This window comes from Balaenoptera ricei, unplaced genomic scaffold (assembly GCF_028023285.1).
Source record: "Balaenoptera ricei isolate mBalRic1 unplaced genomic scaffold, mBalRic1.hap2 scaffold_672, whole genome shotgun sequence".
Lineage (NCBI taxonomy): Eukaryota > Metazoa > Chordata > Mammalia > Artiodactyla > Balaenopteridae > Balaenoptera > Balaenoptera ricei.
The window spans coordinates 16,671-35,583 of record NW_026777858.1 but is presented as its reverse complement, the minus strand read 5'-3'; the positions used below and the strand labels follow the sequence as shown (position 1 = coordinate 35,583).

Sequence of the window (18,913 nt, the reverse complement as noted above, 5' to 3'; positions counted from 1 at the left end):
ACAGGTGTGTGACAGCACCCAGCTGTCTCCCCATCACAGGTGAGTGACGGCCCCAGCTCTCTCCCAATTACAGGTATGTGATAGCCCCCACCTATCTCCACATCACAGATATGTGACAGCCACCAGCTCTCTCCCCATCACAGGTGTGTGACCGTCCCCAGCTGTCTCCATATCACAGGTGCGAGAAAGCTCCCAGCTCTCTCCCCTTCACAGGTGGGTGACAGCCCCATGTCCTCTCCCGATCACAGGTGAGTGACAGCCCCCAGCTCTCTCCCCATCACAGGTATGTGATGGCCCCAGCTGTCTCCCCATTACAGGTGCCTGACAACCCCCAACTCTCTCCCCATCACAAGTATGTGACAGCCCCCACCTATCTCCACATCACAGGTATGTGACAGCCACCAGATCTCTCCCCATCACAGGTGTGTGACATTCCCCATCACTCTCCCCATCACAGGTGTGTGATAGACCCCAGCTCTCTCCCCATCACAGGTGATTGACAGCCCCCATCTCTCTACCCATCACAGGTGGGTAACAGCCCCCAGCTCTCTCCCCATCACAAGTGGGTGACAGCCCCAAGCTCTCTCCCCATCACAGGTATGTGACAGGCCCCATCTCTCTCCCCATCACAGGTATGTGACAGCCCCCAGTTATCTCCCAGTCACAGGTGTTTGACAGTCCCCTTCTCTCTCCCCATCACAGGTATGTGAAAACCCACAGCTCTCTCGCCATCAAAGGTCAGTGACAGGCCGCAGCTCTCTCTGCATCACAGGTATGTGACAGCCCCCAGCTCTCTCCCCATCACATGTGTTTGACAGTCCCTATCTCTTTCCCCATCACAGGTGTGTGACAGCCCCCAGCTCTCTCCCCATCACAGGTGCCTGACAGCCCCCAGCACTCACCCCTTCAGATGTATGTGACAGTACCCAGCTCTCTCCCCATCACAGGTGTTTGACAGTCCCCTACTCTCTCCCCATCACACGTATGTGACAGCCCCCAGCTCTCCCTCCATTACAGGCGAGTTACAGCCCCATGCTCTCTCCCCATCACAGGTGTGTGAGAGCCCTCAGCTGTCTCCAAATCACAGGTGAGTGACAGCCACCCGCTTTCTCCCCATCAAAGGTATTTGACAGCCCCATGCTGTCACCGCATAACAGTTGCCTGACAGCCCCCAACACTCTCTGCATCACAGGTGTGGGACCGTCCCCAGCTGTCTCCATATCACAGGTGCGTGACAGTCCCAGCTCTCTCCCCATCACATGTATGTGACAGCCCCCAGGTGTCTCAGCATCACAGGTATGTGACAGCCCCCAGCTGTCTCAGCATTATAGGTATGTGACAGGCCCCAGTTCTCTCCCAATCAGAAGGGTTTGACAGTCCCCATATATTTCCTCATCACAGTGAGTGACAGCCCCCAGCTCTCTCTACATTACAGATATGTGACAGTCCCCATCTCTCTCCCCATCACACGTGAGTGACAGCCCCCGGCTCTCTCCCCATCACAGGTATGTGACAACTGCCAGCTGTCTACGCATCACAGGTGCCTGACAGCAACCAACTCTCTCCCCATCACAGGGATGTGAGAGCCCCCAGCTGTCTCCACATCACAGGTATGTGACAGCAACTAGCTGTCTCCGCATCACAGGTATGTGACAGCCCCCAGCTCTCCCCATGATAGTCATGTGACAACCCACATCTCTCTCCCCCTCACAGGTGCCTGGAAGCCCCCAACTCTCTCCCCATTACAGGTATTTGACAGTCTCCAGCTCTCTCCCCATCACAGGTGAGTGACAGTCCCCAGCTCTCTCCACAAAACAGGGGAATGACAGCCCCCTGCACTCTCCCCATCACTGGTATGTGACAGCCACCATTGTCTCCACGTCACAGTTATTTGACAACAACTAGCAGTCTACGCATCATAGGGACGTCTGAGCCCCTGCCCTCTCCCCATCCCAGGTGTTAGACAGTCAACATCTCTCTCCCCATCACAGGTGTGTGACAGGACCCAGCTCTCTCCCCATCACAGGTGATGGACGGCCCCAGGCTGTCTCCCCATCACATGTATGTGACAGCGCCAAGCTGTCTCCGCATCACAGGTGCCCGACAGCCCTCAACTCTCTCCCCGTCAAAGGTATGTGACAGCCCCCACCTGTCTCCACATTACAGGTATGTGTCAGACCCCAGCTCTGTCCCCATCACAGGTATTTGACAGATCCCATCACTCTCCCCATCACTGGTGTGTGACAGCCCCCAGCTATCTCCCCATCACAGGTGTTTGACAGTCCCCTTCTCTCTCCCCATCATAGGTGTGTGAAAGCCCACAGCTCTCTCGCCATCAAAGGTCAGTGACAGGCCCCAGCTCTCTCTGCATCACTGGTATGTGAAAGCCCCCAGCTCTCTCCCCATCACAGTTGTTTGACAGTCCCCATCTCTTTCCCCATCACAGGTGCGTGACAGCCCCCAGCTCTCTCCCCATCACAGGTGCGTGACAGCCCCCAGCTCTCTCCCCATCACAGGTGTTTGACAGTCCCCTACTCTCTCCCCATCACATATATGTGACAGACCCCAGCTCTCTCCACATTACAAGTGAGTTACAGCCCCATGCTCTCTGCCCATCTCAGGTGTGTTGGAGCCTTCAGCTGTCTCCCCATCACAGGTGAGTGACAGCCTACAGCTTTCTCCCCATCAGAGGTATTTGACAGGCCCCAGCTGTCACTGCCTAACAGTTGCCTGACAGCCCCCAACACTCTCCCCATCACAGGTGTGGGACCGTCCCCAGCCTTCTGCATATCACAGTTGCATGACAGTCCCAGCTCTCTCCCCATCACAGGTATGTGACAGCCCCCATCTCTCTGCACATCACAGGTATGTGACAGCCCCCAGCTGTCTCAGCATCATAGGTAGGAGACAGGCCCCCGCTCTCTCCCAATCAGAAGAGTTTGACAGTCCCCATCTCTTTCCCCATCACAGTAAGTGACAGCCCCAAGCTCTCTCCCCATCACAGGTGTCTGCAGCCCCCAACTCTCTCCCCATCACAGGTGTGTGTTAGCCCCCAGCTCTCTCCCCATCACAGGTGAGTGACAGCCCCCAGCTCTCTCCCCATCACAGGTATGTGACAACGCCAAGCTCTCTCCTCGTCACAGGTGTGTGACCATCCCCAGCTGTCTCCATATCACAGGTGAGTGATAGCCCCAAGCTCTCTCCACATCACTTTTGTGTGACAGCCCCCAGCTCTCTCCCCATGATAGATATGTGACAACCCACAGCTGTCTCCGCCTCACAGGTGAGTGACAGCCCCCAACTCTCTCCCCATCACAGGTATGTGACAGCACCCAGCTCTCTCCATATCATAGGTGTTTGACAGTCCCCATCTCTCTCCCCATCACAGGTGAGTGACAGCCCCCAGCTCTCTCCCCATGATAGATATGTGACAACCCACAGCTGTCTCCGCCTCACAGGTGAGTGACAGCCCCCAACTCTCTCCCCATCACAAGTATGTGACAGCCCCCAACTGTCTCCCCATTATAGGTATGTGATAGACCCCAGCTGTCTCCACATCACATGTATATGACAAGCTCATGGTCTCTCCCCATCACAGGTGTGTGCCGTCCCCAGCTGTCTCCATATCACAGGTGCGTGACAACGCCCAACTCTTTCCCCTTCACAGGTGAGAGACAGCCCCCATCTCTCTCCCCATTACAGGTGAGTGACAGCCCCCAGCTCTCTACCCATCACAGGTATCTGACAGCCCCCAGCTGTCTAAGCATCACAGGAGCCTGACCGCCCCCAACTCTCTCCCCATCACAGGTATGTGACAACCCCTAGCTTTCTCCCCATAACAGGTATGTGACAGCCCCCACCTGTCTCCACATCACAGGTATGTGACAGCCCCCATTTCTCTCCCCATCACAGGTGTTTGACAATCCCCATTGCCTTCCCCATCACAGGTGTGTGACAGCCCCCAGCCCTCTCCCCATTACAGGTGAGTAACAGCCCACAGGTCTCTCCCCATCACAGGTGATTTTAAGCCCCCAGCTCTCTCCCCATCACAGGTATGTGACAGCCCCCAGGTGTCTCCACATCATAGATGCCCGACAGCCCCAACCTTCTCCCCATCACAGGTATGTGACAGCCCCCAGCTGTCTCCGCATCACAGGTGCCTGACAGCCCCCAACTCTCTCCCCATCACAGGTATGTGACAGACCCCAGTATCTCCACATCACAGGAATGTGACAGCCACGACTTGTCACCGCATCACAAATATGTGTGAGCCCCAGCTCACTCTCCATCACAGGTGTTTGACAGTCCCCATCCATCTCCCCTTCACAGCTGTGTGACAGCCCCCAGCTCTCTCCCCATCACAGGTATGTGACAGCCCCCAGCTTTTTCCACAACACAGGTGCCTGACAGCCCTCAACTCTCTCCCCTTCACGGGTATGTGACACCCCCCACCTGTCTCCACATCACAGGTATGTGACAGCCCCCAGCTCTCTCCACATCACAGGTGAGTGACAGCCCCCAGCTCCCTTCTCAATCACATGTATGTGACAGCCCCCAGCTCTCTCCCCATCACAGATGATTGACAGCCCCCATCTCTCTCCCCATCACAAGTAAGTGACAGCCCCAATATCTCTCCACATCACTTTTGTGTGACCACACCCAGCACTCTCCCCATCACAGGTGAGTGAAAGCCCCCAAGCTCTCTCCCCATCAGAAGTATTTGACAGCCCCCAGCTGTCACCACATCACAGTTGACTGACAGGCCCCAACTCTCTCCCCATCACAGGTGTGTGACCGTCCCCAGCTCTCTCCCCATCACAGGTATGTGACAGCCCCCATCTCTCTCCCCATCACAGGTGAGTGACAGCCCCCAGCTCTCTCCCCATCACAGGTGATTGACAGCCCCCATCTCTCTTCCCATTACAGGTGAGTAAGAACCCCCAGCGCTCTCCCCATCACAGGTTTGTGACAGCCCCCAGCTGTCTCCGCCTCACAGGTGCGTGACAGCCCCCAACTCTCCCCCCATCACAGGTATATGACAGGCCCCAGCTGTCTCCACATCACAGGTATATGACAGCCCCCAGCTGTCTCCCCATTATAGGTGACAGCCCCCAGCTCTCTCCACATAACTGTTATGTGACAACCCCAAGCTCTCTCCCCATCACAGGTGTGTGACCTTCCCCAGTTGTCTCCATATCACAGGTGCGTGACAACGCCCAGCTCTCTTCCATTCACAGGTGGGTGACAGCACCCAGCTCTCTCCCCATCCCTGGTGAGTGAGAGCCCCCCTCTCTCTCCCCATTACAGGTGAGTGACAGCCCCCAGCTCCCTCCCCATCACAGGTGAGTGGCAGCCTCCAGCTCTCTCCCCATCACAGGTATGTGACAACCCCCAACTGTCTCAGGGACTCAGGTATGTGACAGTCCCCATCTCTCTCCCCATCACAGGTGTGTGACAGCCCCCTGCTCTCTCCACATCACAGGTGAGTGACAACAACCAGGTCTCTCCCCATCACAGGTATCTGACAGCCCCCAGCTGTCTCCGCATCACAGGAGCCTAACAGCCCCCAACTCTCTCCCCATCACAGGTATGTGACAGCCCCCATTGTCTCCACATCACAGGTATGTGGCAACCACTAGCTCTCTTCCCATCACAGGTGTTTGACAGTCCCCACCTCTCTCACCATCAGAGGTGTGTGACAGCCCCCTGCTCTCTCCCCAGCACAGGTGAGTGACAGCCCCCAGCTCTCTCCCATCACAGGTGTGCGACTGCCCCCAGGTCTCTCCCTATCACAAGTGAGTGACAGCCCCCTGCTTTCTCCCCATCACAGGTATGTGACAGCCCCCAGCTCTCTCCTCGTCACAGGTGCCTGAGAGCCCCCAACTTTCTCCCCATCACAGGTATGTGTCAGCCCCCAACTGTCTCCACTTCACAGGTATCTGAAAGACACCAGCTGTCTCCGCATCACAGGTATGTGACAGCCCCCAGGTCTCTCCCTATCACAGGTGTTTGACAGTCCCCATCTCTTTCCCCATCACAGCTGTGTGACAGCCCCCAGGTCTCTCCCCATTACAGGTGAGTGACAGCCCCCTGCTCTCTCCCCATCACAGGTGTGTGATATCCTCCAGGTCTCTCCCCATGACAGGGGAGTGACAGCCCCCAGCACTCTCCCCATCATAGGTATGTGACAGCCGCCAGCTGTCTCCGCATCACAGGTGCCTGACAGCCCCCAACTCTCTCCCCATCACAGGTATGTTACAGCCCCAGCTGTCTCCACATCACAGGTATGAAACAGCCACCAGCTCTCTCCGCATCACAGGTATGTGACAGCCCCCAGCTCTCTCCCCATCATAGGTGTTTGACAGTCCCCAGGTCTCTACCCATCACAGCTGTGTGACAGCCCCCAGCTCTCTCCCCATCACAGGTGAGTGACAGCCCCCAGCTGTCTCCGCATCACAGGTATGTGACAGCCCCCAGCTCTCTCCGTATCACAGGTGCCTGACAGCCCCCAACTCTCTCCCCATCATAGGTATGTGACAGCCCCCAGCTGTCTCCCCATCAAAGGTATGTGACAGGCCCCATCTGTCTCTGCGTCACAGGTCCCTGACAGCCCCCAACTTTCTCCCCATCACAGCTATGTGACAGCCCCCAGCTGTCTCCACATCACAGGTGTGTGACCGTCCCCAGCTGTCTCCATATCACAGGTGTGTGACAGCCCCCAGCCCTCTCCCCTTCTCATTTGGGTGACAGCCCTCAGCTCTCTACCCATCACTGGTATGTGACAACCCCAAGCTGTCTCCACATCACAGGTGCGTGACAGCCCTCAGCTCTCTCCCCATCACAGGTAGGTGGCAGTCCCCATCTCTCTCCCCATCACAGGTGAGTCAGAGCCCCCACGTCTCTCCCCATCACAGGTGAGTCACAGCCCCCACCTCTCTCCCCATCACCGGTGAGTCACAGCCCCCAGCTGTCTCCCAATCACAGGTATGTGACAGCCCCCAGCTGTCTCTGCACCACAGGTGCCTGACAGCCCCCAACTCTCTCCCTATCACAGGTATGTGACAGCCCCCAGTCGTCTCTACGTCACAGGTATGTGACTGCCCCCAACTGTCTCCCCATCACAGGTATGTCACAGCCCCCAGCTGTCTTCCCGTCACAGGGGTGTGACAGCCCCCAGCTCTCTCCCTATCACAGGTGTGTGACAGCCCCCCTTCTCTTCTGGCCACCACTCCCCCATTTGGCCACAACCTCCTCCTTCCCGATTCCCCACAAAATCCTCACATCTATTCTCTTTACCCTGGGACCCAAACTTCCCCCATGTAAGGCATAGTCACAGCCAAGCCTTGTTCTCGAGAACAGAGGCTTCGCTGGGCTGCTAAGCTCCGTGCTCTTCTACAGAATATATCTTCCATGGATTCTGTCTCTACATGGCTTTGTGTCCTTGATCCTGTCACTAGATCCCTTAGGATCTCAGACCGCTGTCCTACAAAACTAGACCAGACCCAATGCCCTCTAAAGCCCCTTCTATTTCTGAGACCATGATTCTATGTGTTTTCTCCACAGTAGTCTCCCCCGGTCCTCTCTGTGACCCTTTTGTGTACCGTGTGAAGGTTCAGGGTCATACAGGTGTTCTGTTGTTCCTCCCTCTGCATCTTCAGGTGAGGCCACACACCTGTGTCTTGTCGACACCTCCCCCGAAAGGTTTCCCTGTCTTTGTCCTCTCCTATATGAAGGTCATGAATGAATCACCAATCCCCAAATTCCCTGGCAAATGCCGGTGCTATCAGACAGAGCCTGTGAAAACAGCCTAAATCAAGCCTGTGCTTTGCAGAAGAGATTTCCGACTTAACCATGCAGATTGCAGAAATGAGCAAGAATCTTCAGGAATTGGAGAAGACCAGGAAGCGAGTGCAGCAAGAAAAGTCAGACCTCCAGGCTGCCCTGGAAGAGGTGGAGGCACGTGTCTGAGATGTGAAGGAGGGCGGGGCGCTGAGGAAGGGGACTAGACCACCCCCAGGGGCCCTTCCTGCAGGAGGCACTGGGGCTCCAATGGGAAGAATCCAGCCCCACCCCCACCCTGGGGGGGACCAGCTGCTCTCTGCTGCCTCGCCTCATGAGTGTTCTCTAGTCCATCGTATTTCTCCTATTGAATAAATAAACTTGTTCATTATGTCCTCAACGTCTTCCTCTCAGAAAGCAAGAACTCAATCACCAAACATCCTGAGAGCCAGCTCAGAATCCCTTAGTTTTAACAGAGAGTTATACAAGGTCATCTTTGGCTGCTGGGAATTCTGTGTGGTCCAAAGAGTGCAGGATCCTGATGCAATCACCAGCTGTGGCCAGTGAGGGGCGGATGCTTAAGAGGGTCTAGGGAAATTTGCACTATGCAGGATAACAGGAGAGCAATTCCTCTGTCTTTCTCTGTCTTTTTTGAGCAGAGGTTGGCTCCTGACTTATGGTCACTATTTAAAAAGACACAGTAATCAAAATTTTTATTAATTGAAAACGATGCTCTGTCCTTCTCAAGACATAAAATTGTTAACAACAAAGCTTCAATTCTAGTTTCATTACTAGTAACAATTTGGGAGCAAACTGTTTGACCTTTTTGAGTACTGTTCTATTTATTTGTAAAATGAGCCTAATAATACCCTTTTTATCCTAATGGGGATGAAAAACCTCATTCAAGAAGGTGGCTGCCCTCGGCAATCCCAATCACTCCTTTACTTTTATCAGGGTTCCTTGAAGCATGAAGAGGGCAAGATTTTGCGTGTCCAGCTAGAGTTGAACCAGCTGAAATCTGAGCTTGACCGCAAGATCACTGAGAAGGAAGAAGAAATCGAGCAGCTGAAAAGAAACAGCCAGCGGGCAGCAAAGGCCATGCAAAGCGTGCTGGATGCTGAGATCTGGAGCCGGAATGTTGCTCTGAGGCTGAAGAAGAAGATGGAGAGAGACCTCAGTGAGATGGAGATTCAGCTGGGCCACTCCAACCGCCAGGTGGCAGAGACCCAGAAACACCTGTGCTCAGTCCAGAGCCAGCTCAAGGTGAGTGCACGGCCCCTGGAGGACCTGGCGGGACCTCAGCCTGCCCTGGGCTCCGGTCTCACCACTGGTTTCTCGTGAACGACTCCCAGCTGCATCTGGATGACACCCTGAGGAGCAGCGAGTACCACAAGGAGCAGCTGGCCCTCGTGGAGCGCAGGAATGGCCTCTTGCTGGAGGAGCCGGAGGAGAGGAAGGTGGCCCTGGCACGGACGGAGCGCACCCGCAAGCTGGCGGAGCACGAGCTGCTGGAGGCCAGCGACCGCGTGCAGCTCCTTCACTCCCACGTGTGTCCGTCCTCACTCCACTCTGGGTCCACCCTGGAGGCAGGCAGGACCCAGGCTTGATGGAGAGGAGTTCCCACCGCTCCTTCCAGGCTAGCGGTCAAGACAAACTTTCATTAGGCCTAGTTCTTGGAATAACTTGGTCTCTAGATGGACAGATTGCTGAGCTTTCTTTTATCTGAAGATAAAAGATCATGGGGAAATCAGAGCAAGGCATGACAAATTATTGCATAAAAGGGCTGGAAAAGGCTTCACAGAGGCAGTAACATTTAAGCTGCAAGCTTAGAAAATTAGGATTGTCTTTTGAAATAATTACTTTCAGGAAAGTTCAAGAATTCCTTGTTTCATTTCTTATTTTTTTGGACCACACCACATGGCATACGGGATCTTAGTTCCCCAACCAGAGATTGAACCCGCGCCCCGCGCGGTGGAAACACAAAGCCCTAATCACTGGACTGCCAGGGAATTCCCCCAAAATTCCTTGCTTTAAAAACTATTTTTTGAATTAGCCAAAAAACTAGAAGAATACCAACCATATTGTTAGCATTTTGGGATCTCCTATTCTAGGCTCTTGTGTCTATACATAAATATGATATTTTTTGTAAACGTGATCAATCCTTTTGCAACTTTTTTTCATTTAACAACGTCTTGTGAACATATTTCTATATTTTAAAATAGTTTTCTATGATACAGTTTTTTAATGGCAGAAAAGCAGTCCATTTTAGTTGTGTATTATGGCACATTTATTTAATCAGTCTTCTACGGTTGGATATTTTTAGACTGTTCCCAATAAAAATTTTTATGATTAGAAGATTGTATGACTAACTTCTTCATAACTAAATTTTCACATATATCCATGATTACTATTTCCTTAATATTCCTAAAAATAAGTAAATTCCTGGAAGTATATATTCATGGTCAAAACAGCAAAGACATTTATGATATGTTGTAAATTGGTCTTTAACAAACTTGTCCCAATTTTTACTCCCATGGGGAAAATAAGTGAGAGTGCTTAGCTATTATTTTTTTTTTAATCTTCACCGATTTTATGGTTGAAAATGCCTCATTTTAAAAATTCTTATTTCTTTGATTACTAATGAGGTGGAACATTTTGTCGTATTTGTTGGCTATTTGTATTTCTTCTGGTGTGTCTTAGCTATTTGTACTTTTGCCCTTTTTTCTTAATGATTTGTCTTTTTTACATATTAAGGAAGGAACTATTTTTTCAGTAATGCACATTGCAAATGTTTCCTCGTTTGTCATCATCCTAACAACTCTGTACAATGTTTTGATCATGAGAATTATTTTTCATTTCACATAGTTATGTCAACCATTTCCTTGTTCCAGCACCTTTAACTAAATAATTTATCCTTCCTCAAATATTTGAATGTCCACATTTATCATTTACTCAATTCTTTTATGTACAATTCTTGGGCCTGTTTTGGGATATCTGTCTATCAAAAATGAAAGTCTCTTTAATTTTTTTTCACCTGTGTGAAAAATAAGAAATGGAACGTTCTCGAGCTTGACTTCTTTCCCCACCCAACCCTCTCCCTTCCAATCGTTGTAAGTGTCCAAATGTAGCCCGAACCTCTTATCTAATTTTTCTTGTAGAACACGTGCCTGATAAATACCAAGAAAAAACTGGAAGCTGACATAGCCCAATGCCAGGCAGAGGTGGAGAAGTCTATCCAGGAGTCCAAAAATGCAGAGGAGAAGGCCAAGAAGGATGTCAAGGATGTGCGCTCCATTCTTTCTTATCAGAGATGCTGTCTGGAGATAAGAAAGGGGCTTCTACGCCGCCCCTTTGGGACCTGCAAGTAGGTTTCCTCTCCTCACCCCTGCATTCAGTCAGTGGTGGCTTCCCGGAGAGACGGAAGGAGACGGAGCCTCAGCAGAGGCAAAGTGGGAGGGGAACCATGAAGCATCAGCGGTGGCTGCGGCAAGGAGGAAAGCATCAGCGTGCCTAGTACCAGCCTCACAGCACCCTCCGTGTGCCCGCATAGGAGGGGTGGGTGGCCCACTGATGCCTCTTGTGAACTTAACCAGGCGGCCATGATGGCCGAGGAGCTGACAGAGAAGGAGCAGGACACCAGCGCCCACCTGGAGCGGATGAAGAAGAACCTGGAGCAGACGGTGAAGGACCTGAAGCACCGCCTGGACGAGGCTGAGCAGCTGGCCCTGAAGGGTGGCAAGAAGCACATCCAGAAGCTGGAGGCCAGGGTGGGTCTCTCAATCTCTCTGAATCCGGAAAGTGAAAACGGCACTCCCCGATCCTTCTCTCTTCTTGTATATTGACTCCCATCCTTATCCTGTGGCTGGGGACAGCCACCCAATATCGTCAGTAGGTCCTGAGGTAATTAACATCCCCCAAGACTGACTATATAAGTATCTTTCTTGATTGTAGGTACGTGAGCTTGAAGGAGAGGTAGGTTGAAAGTGAGCAGAAACGTAATGCTGAGGCTGTTAAAGGTTTGCGGAAACACGAGAGAAGAGTAAAGGAACTCACCTACCAGGTAAGGGGAAGAGCTTTCTAGAATATCCAGACTTCCTGCACAAAGGGAAATTGAAAACCTGGTGACTATGTGGTACTCACAAACAGCTACATGTTAACTCGATATACATAAGGGGCAAATGACACAATCACCTATCACAGACCCTTTCCTAAGCTAGGAAAATCAGGAAGGCCTTTAGAAAATCGTGCAAGTGAGGAAAGAATACAGGTTTCAAAGACAGATAAACTGGTATTAGTCCTAGTTTGGCCTCTTACTTTTTAAACTCGGATAGGTTACCTAACACTCTCAACCTTAATTCATCACCTGTAAAATAGAATAAAAACATCTACTCACCAGAGTAGGCAGGTAAGGATTAGAGACGTGTATAACTCTCCAATATAGTGCCTGCACACAGTGGACATTTAACAAGAGTGGCTACTGTTAATACTATGAAGGAAGCCTCAGAGTTGACCACATTTACCCCAGGCCCACCTGCCATCATATCAAAGTGATTTACTTCACCACCTGTAGTGGGTTGATTTTGTTGGATTCAATGCGGACCATTTTTTTCAAACTTCCAGACTGAGGAAGACCGCAAGAATGTTCTCAGGCTGCAAGACCTGGTAGATAAATTACAGGCAAAGGTGAAATCATACAAGAGACAAGCTGAGGAGGCTGTAAGTATCTTTAAGCCCTTGAGGGAAGAAGAAAACTTCGTTGGGGGTAGAAAGTATATTAAGAGAATGTGTTAATGAGAAAGAAAGAGACCAAGTAAGAATATGTCATTCTTATTTTAAGAGAGAGGATATAAATATGAATTTACCCCCAAATCCTAATTATAGAATAAGACCTCAAGACGAGATATTTTTATTATTAAGCAATTTGTAGGGGTTGGGGGAAAAAAAGAAAATTCCAAATAACCCACCTTACTTGATAGCTGCAAAGAATATCCAGCAGAAAATCTAACACCATGATAAATATTCCTCTCCCTCTAGAAAGGCACAAAATCAATTGTTCCCAAAAGCCAAACAGAAATCTTTTACCCCAGCTGACTCCTTCCCTCACTACCACTGTCATCAGCAGGGACTTATCCCTGCACATTCGCTGTAGCAAATTAGGATGTGTTGGGAGATTCTCCAGCTTCACTTTTCCTAGTTGTTCCCCACTCTTCCAGACACAATGTAGTGGGTAAGAGGTAAGAAAAGGGAACACGAAAGGGAGAGGCACGAATGGTAGTAAGTGCAACCAACAAAGGGCATACTTTCTTCCTATCCCCATCCCCCCACCCGCAGCATCTCTGTATACCAGAGTCAACATATATGGCAAAAACACTTCAACTGGGATTTTCCCAAAGTTAGAATTTGACCTTACATTTACTGTCTAACCTCTGTGAGCTAGCGCACATGGGTCTCTTCCTCCTTTCCACTCAGTCCATACATCGTAAATAGACTGCACGTATACATGGGTTTGACATAATGAGCTCGTCTCTTCCATTTCAAAACTATTTCTTCTTTCATTCTTTAGAGTAAAAAATGTAACTGAAGTTACAAGTTCTGTCTGGATTTGAAATCAGATATGACAAACAAACCGTAAGAAGGAAATATCTGAGTTGAGGAAATAATCCTGTTTGTGACAAGTGCAATGAGAACCACAAAGTCTAACTCTCACAACTTTATTCTTAGGAGGAACAATCCAATGCTAATCTTGCCAAATTCCGCAAGCTCCAGCAGGAGCTGGAGGAGGCCGAGGAACGGGCTGACATTGCCGAGTCCCAGGTCAACAAGCTGCGGGTGAAGAGCCGGGAGATTCACACACAAGTCAGTGCAGAGTGAACACATCTGCCTGATGCTGCCAAGGGGCTGAAGAAATGCACAAAATGTGCCATTTTGGGTCACTTGCTTTGTGATGTTTTTCTCCTCATGTTGAATAAATAAAAACTACAGTGAACTGATAAACTGAACCAGACTCATTTACTTCCAAAATTACTTATTCTCAAACACAGTTCTCACCTAGCTATTATTATTCTAACATTATATATGGCTTTGTGGAACATTCAATATCTGTACCTCCCTCACCACCCCGCATCCCCTTTCCCATCTCCAGCTCCACCACACACACACACACACACTATTATCTTTTACTGGACGTAATTTTATTAAGTCTCTCTAGACTGTTACAAATGACTAAGGAAACCACTCACTGAGGTTACGCCTTCAGACAGGACACACTCATGCACCCACTCCGCAGGTGGTTACTGAGCATCTACTATGCGCCGGGCCCTGCTCTCAGTACTATGGGAATAGCAGTGAACAAAGCATAGTTCCCTCCCTCTGGGAACTTATATTCTGCAAGGAAAGAAAGGCAGTCAACAAATAAGAAGCTGTGTCTACTATATTTAAAATAGATAATCAACAAGAACCTAGTGTATAGCACAGGGAACTCGGCTCAGTATTCTGTAATAACCTAAACGGGAAAAGAATTTGAAAAAGAATGGATACTTGTATGGGTATAAGTGAATCACTCTGCTGTACACCTGTAACTAACACATCATTGTTAATCAACTACACTCCAACATAAAATTTTTGTAAAAAGATCTACAAAAAAAATAAGAAGCTGCGTAACGTGTCAGGTAAGTGCTCATGAGAAATAAAAAAAGTAAGAGGGAGGCAGTTAGTACTATGTAGAGAGGAGTCAAGCAAGGCCTCTCTAAGAAAAACACATTTGAGCTGAGACCTGAAGGAAGCAAGAGTATTCCAGGCAGAGGGAACAAAAGAAAATGCAAAGGCCCTGAGGCAGGGGCAGTTTGGCATGTCCCAGGGACAGGAAGGAGGCCAGCAGGGCTAGAGGAGAATGAGCAAGATAGTCACGGCATAAGAGAGGAACCTGGGACCCCAGGGATCATGTAGGGCTTCAGGGCCACCTGAGGACTTTTTTCTTCACTCAGAGTGAGATGGGAAATCTTTGGAGTGTTTTGAGCAGAGGAGTGATATTAACACACATTTTAAAAGAATCACTCTGGGGACTTCCCTGGTGGCGCAGTGGTTGAGAATCTGCCTGCCAATGCAGGGGACACGGGTTCGAGCCCTGGTCCTGGAAGATCCCACATGCCGCGGAGCAACTAAGCCCATGCACCACAACTACTAAGCCTGTGCTCTAGAGCCTGCAAGCCACAACTACTGAGCCCGCATGCTGCAACTACTGAAGCCCTCATACCTAGAGCCCGTGCTCTGCAACAAGAGAAGCCACAGCAATGAGAAGCCTCTGCACCGCAAGGGAGAGTAGCCCCCTCTCGCCGCAACTAGAGAAAGCCCGTGCGCAGCAAAGAAGACCCAACACAGCCAAAATGAATAAATAAATAAGTCTTAAAAAAAAAAAAAAAGAATCACTCTGCTGCATTGAGAATACACTGAAGGGGGCAGAGGTCGAAACTGTGAGACCAGTTAGGAGCCTACTGCAAAATAAAAGATAAAAAGTGACAGTGGCTTAGACCAGAGAGATAGGCACTGGGAGATGACGAGAAGCAGATGGATTCTAGATGTACTGTGAAGGTAGCGCACATAGGGTTTTCTGACAGATTGGATGGATGAGTGGGTGAGAGAGAGAGAGAGAGAGAGAGAGAGAGAGAGAAAGGACTTATGAAAAGAGGAAGAATAAAACAAGATAGATTTAGTGCAGTATAAACATGAGGAGTTCGGTATCTAGAAAGAGAGGAAGCAGTAGAACAAAAATACAATCTAGACAAAAATTGTACTTTATGCACTCCTGTCCCTCTTCCACCTTCTACCATCCACACTCCCTTGCCTCCCAACCCCTATCAGCCTCACTCCTTTACAGTATAAACTGCACAGGCCTCAATCGCAAAAATGTCTAAAATTAATAACAGTTTAAAACAAAAAAATTCAAAATACTCTCCTAAATTAAATTTTGGATCAAAGAGGAAACCAAAAGTAGAATCACAAAAACTTCTAGAAGTAAACATAAGAGTAAATCTTTGTGACCTTGGTTTACACAAAGATTTCTTAGATGCCAACACCAAAAGCACAAGCCATGAGAGAAAAAATTGATAAACTGGATTTCATCAAAATTCAGTTTCTGCACTTTGAAAAACACTGTTAAACAGAATGAAAGGACAAGCCACCGACTGAGAAAAAGTATTTGCAAATTATACCCCTGATAAAGGACTTGTGTCTAGAATACATACAGAAATCTATATCTTCACTAAAAAGAAAACAAATCACCCAATTTTTAAAGAACCAAAAGATTTAAACAAACATTTCACCAAAGAAGATATACACAGAGCACATGAAAAATGCTCATCATGAATCATTAGGGGACTAATAATTAAAACATAATGAGATATCACAACACACCTATTACAATGACTAAAAGTCCAAGTGTTGGCCAAGAGGTGGAGGTACTGGACCTCTCACACCAGCTAGTGGTCATGTAAAACAGCATAACCATTTTGGAAAATAGTTTGGCAGTCTCTTAAAAAGTTAAGAAATTACCCATTTGTTCCAGTCGTTCCACTTCTAGGTATTTACTCAAGAGAAATGAAAACGTATGTCCACACAAATATTCACAGCATATTTATCTGTAATAGCCCCAAACTGAAAACCACCCAAATGGCCATTAACAGGTGAATGGATAAACACATTATGGTAAATCCATATAATGTAATACTACAAAATGATAAAAAATAAACTATTGGGCTTCCCTGGTGGCGCAGTGGTTAAGAATCCGCCTGCCAATGTAGGGGACACGGGTTCGAGCCCTGGTCCAGGAAGATCCCACATGACGTGGAGCAACTAAGTCCATGCACCACAACTACTGAGCCTGCGCTCTAGAGCCCGAGAGCCACAACTACTGAAGCCCACGCACCTAGAGCCCGTGCTCCACAACAAGAGAAGCCACCGCAATAAGAAGCCCGCACACCGCAACGAAGAGTAGCCTCAGCTCGCCGCAACCAGAGAAAAGCCCGCCCGCGGCAACGAAGACCAAATGCAGCCAGAAACAATAAATAAATAAAATAATAAAATAAATAATTTTTTTAAAAAAAAATGATAAAAATAAACTATTAACACACACAAAAACATGGATGGATCTCAAAATAATAATGCTGATGGAAAGTAGCCAGACCAAAAAAGTGTAGACTCTATTATTCCATTTATATAAAATTCTAGGGGAAAAAAATGAATCTATAGTGACTGAAAGCTGACTAGTGGTTGCCTAGGGATAGAGAGGCAGGATTTATGGGAGGCACAGAAGGACAGTAGGATGTATTACAAAGGACCAGGAGGAAACTTTGCGGGTGATGGACATGTTCATTATCTTGATTCAGATGATGGTGTCACAGTGTCTACATATGTCGAGACTCTTTAAATATGTACAGTTCGTTATACATCAATTATATCCCCATAAAGCTGTTAAAATTTTTCATTGGGGGAAATACTACAATTATAGTGCTTTGGGAAAATAATAATTAGGATACTGTATGTCCAACTTTAAAGCCAGAGTTATAATTTTTGATAGGAATTACATTAAATCTATTTACCAGTTTGGGGAAAATTAGCTTACTATATTGATTCTTCCAATTCGTGAATAAAGTATGTTTTTCCATTTATTCAGATCGTCTTCAATTTCTGTCTTCCTTGTTTTACAGTTTCCAGCATACAAGTCCTGTACATGTTTTGTTAGATTTACACCTAAATTCTTTTTCTTTCTTTTTGTTTTTAAGTAATTGTAAATTGTATTGTACTTCTTGTTTTTTTTTTTTTTTTTTTTTTTGGCTGCATTGGGCCTTTGTTGCTGCACGCAGGCTTTCTCTAGTTGCAGCGAGCGGGGGCTGCTCTTCATTGCGATGCGCAGGCTTCTCACTGCGGTGGCTTCTCTTGTTGTGGAGCACGGGCTCTAGGCACACGGGCTTCAGTAGTTGTGGCTCTCGGGCTCTACAGCATAGGCTCAGTTGTTGTGGTGAACGACCTGAGTTGCTCCATGGCGTGTGGGATCTTCCCGGACCAGGGATCAAACCTGTGTCCCCTGCATTGGCCAGCAGATTTTTAACCACTGCGCCACCAGGGAAGTCCCTGTATTTCTAATTTTGGTGTCCACATGTTCACTGCTAGCATACAGCCTAAAGAAATACAACTGATTTTTGTATGTTTATGTTATACCCTGAAACCCTACTGAACTCACTTCATAGTTCTGAGTTTGGGGGGAAATTCTTTGGGATTTTCTACATCAACAATCATGTACCTCAGAAAACAACCACTTAAGGTGAATCTAAATTAATTAAAATGAAGTCCAAAATTACACAGTAAATTGTGGGGAAAAAGTCTGATTGGGATTTTATCATAAAAATCAAGCCAGAACCACTGAAATAAATTTATTTTCTCTTATACTTCACAAGATTTACGTTACAACTGCATCTCTGTTAATTCTTAGAACAAAGAATGAATCAATGTTGGAGTTGGGAGGAAAGGAACATCCTTCTCACAATCTTGTATGATGTGGCACCCTTTATGTTTAACTTTTGCAATGCAATCATAAAGAATGCCCTTTTTTGCAAAAACTGTATGATGTCTTCATTGATATTTTAAGGGTCTTCCTAATCCTTTGATCCTAAACTCACTCCCTTGAAGCACTTATTGGATCATCATTGTCCATGTTCAGAATTTTATAATTATTAACTAGTTCAGTGCTGCTGCATCACCCTGGCCAGTGGCTTTGCAAAATTTAAGCAGGTTTCTAATACCACTTTCATCAACTTCATTAAATTCTGAAAATTTTGCAGTATTTGTCATTTTATTTTGCAGTCATGTTGCACTGACTATTGCATATTTACAACACCTGATAATCAGTATGCTCATGTACTAGGGAATAACAAAACTGACTCCATATCAGATCTGTTTCTTTTACTTTAACCTTTGTACTTTGTTTTTGCTACAACTTAATGTTGCCTATAGCCTGAAATATACAGGATAGCCAATTCTCAAGGCTCTGGCCTTTACAGGTGTAACACTTTTCCATTCATAGAGAGATAAAAAGTTGCAGAACAGAGAATAACGTTTGTCTTGTTGGGAGGTTTACAGGAAC

The 18,913-nt window shown here is 48.0% G+C and overlaps 1 protein-coding gene across 1 annotated transcript in view; it reads left to right on the top strand.

The window, feature by feature from the left end:
* The window catches only part of LOC132358920 (myosin-8-like), a 44,850-nt gene extending 31,077 nt beyond the window's left edge, over positions 1 to 13,773 (top strand). Inside the window, 10 exon segments of the mRNA XM_059912169.1 lie at positions 7,055 to 7,089; positions 7,832 to 7,956; positions 8,734 to 9,042; positions 9,123 to 9,326; positions 10,938 to 11,063; positions 11,373 to 11,546; positions 11,731 to 11,754; positions 11,756 to 11,839; positions 12,400 to 12,495; positions 13,501 to 13,773. Coding sequence (XP_059768152.1) covers positions 7,055 to 7,089; positions 7,832 to 7,956; positions 8,734 to 9,042; positions 9,123 to 9,326; positions 10,938 to 11,063; positions 11,373 to 11,546; positions 11,731 to 11,754; positions 11,756 to 11,839; positions 12,400 to 12,495; positions 13,501 to 13,650 — 1,327 coding nt within the window. The 3' untranslated portion in view covers positions 13,651 to 13,773.
* The last annotated feature ends 5,140 nt before the right edge of the window (positions 13,774 to 18,913 follow it).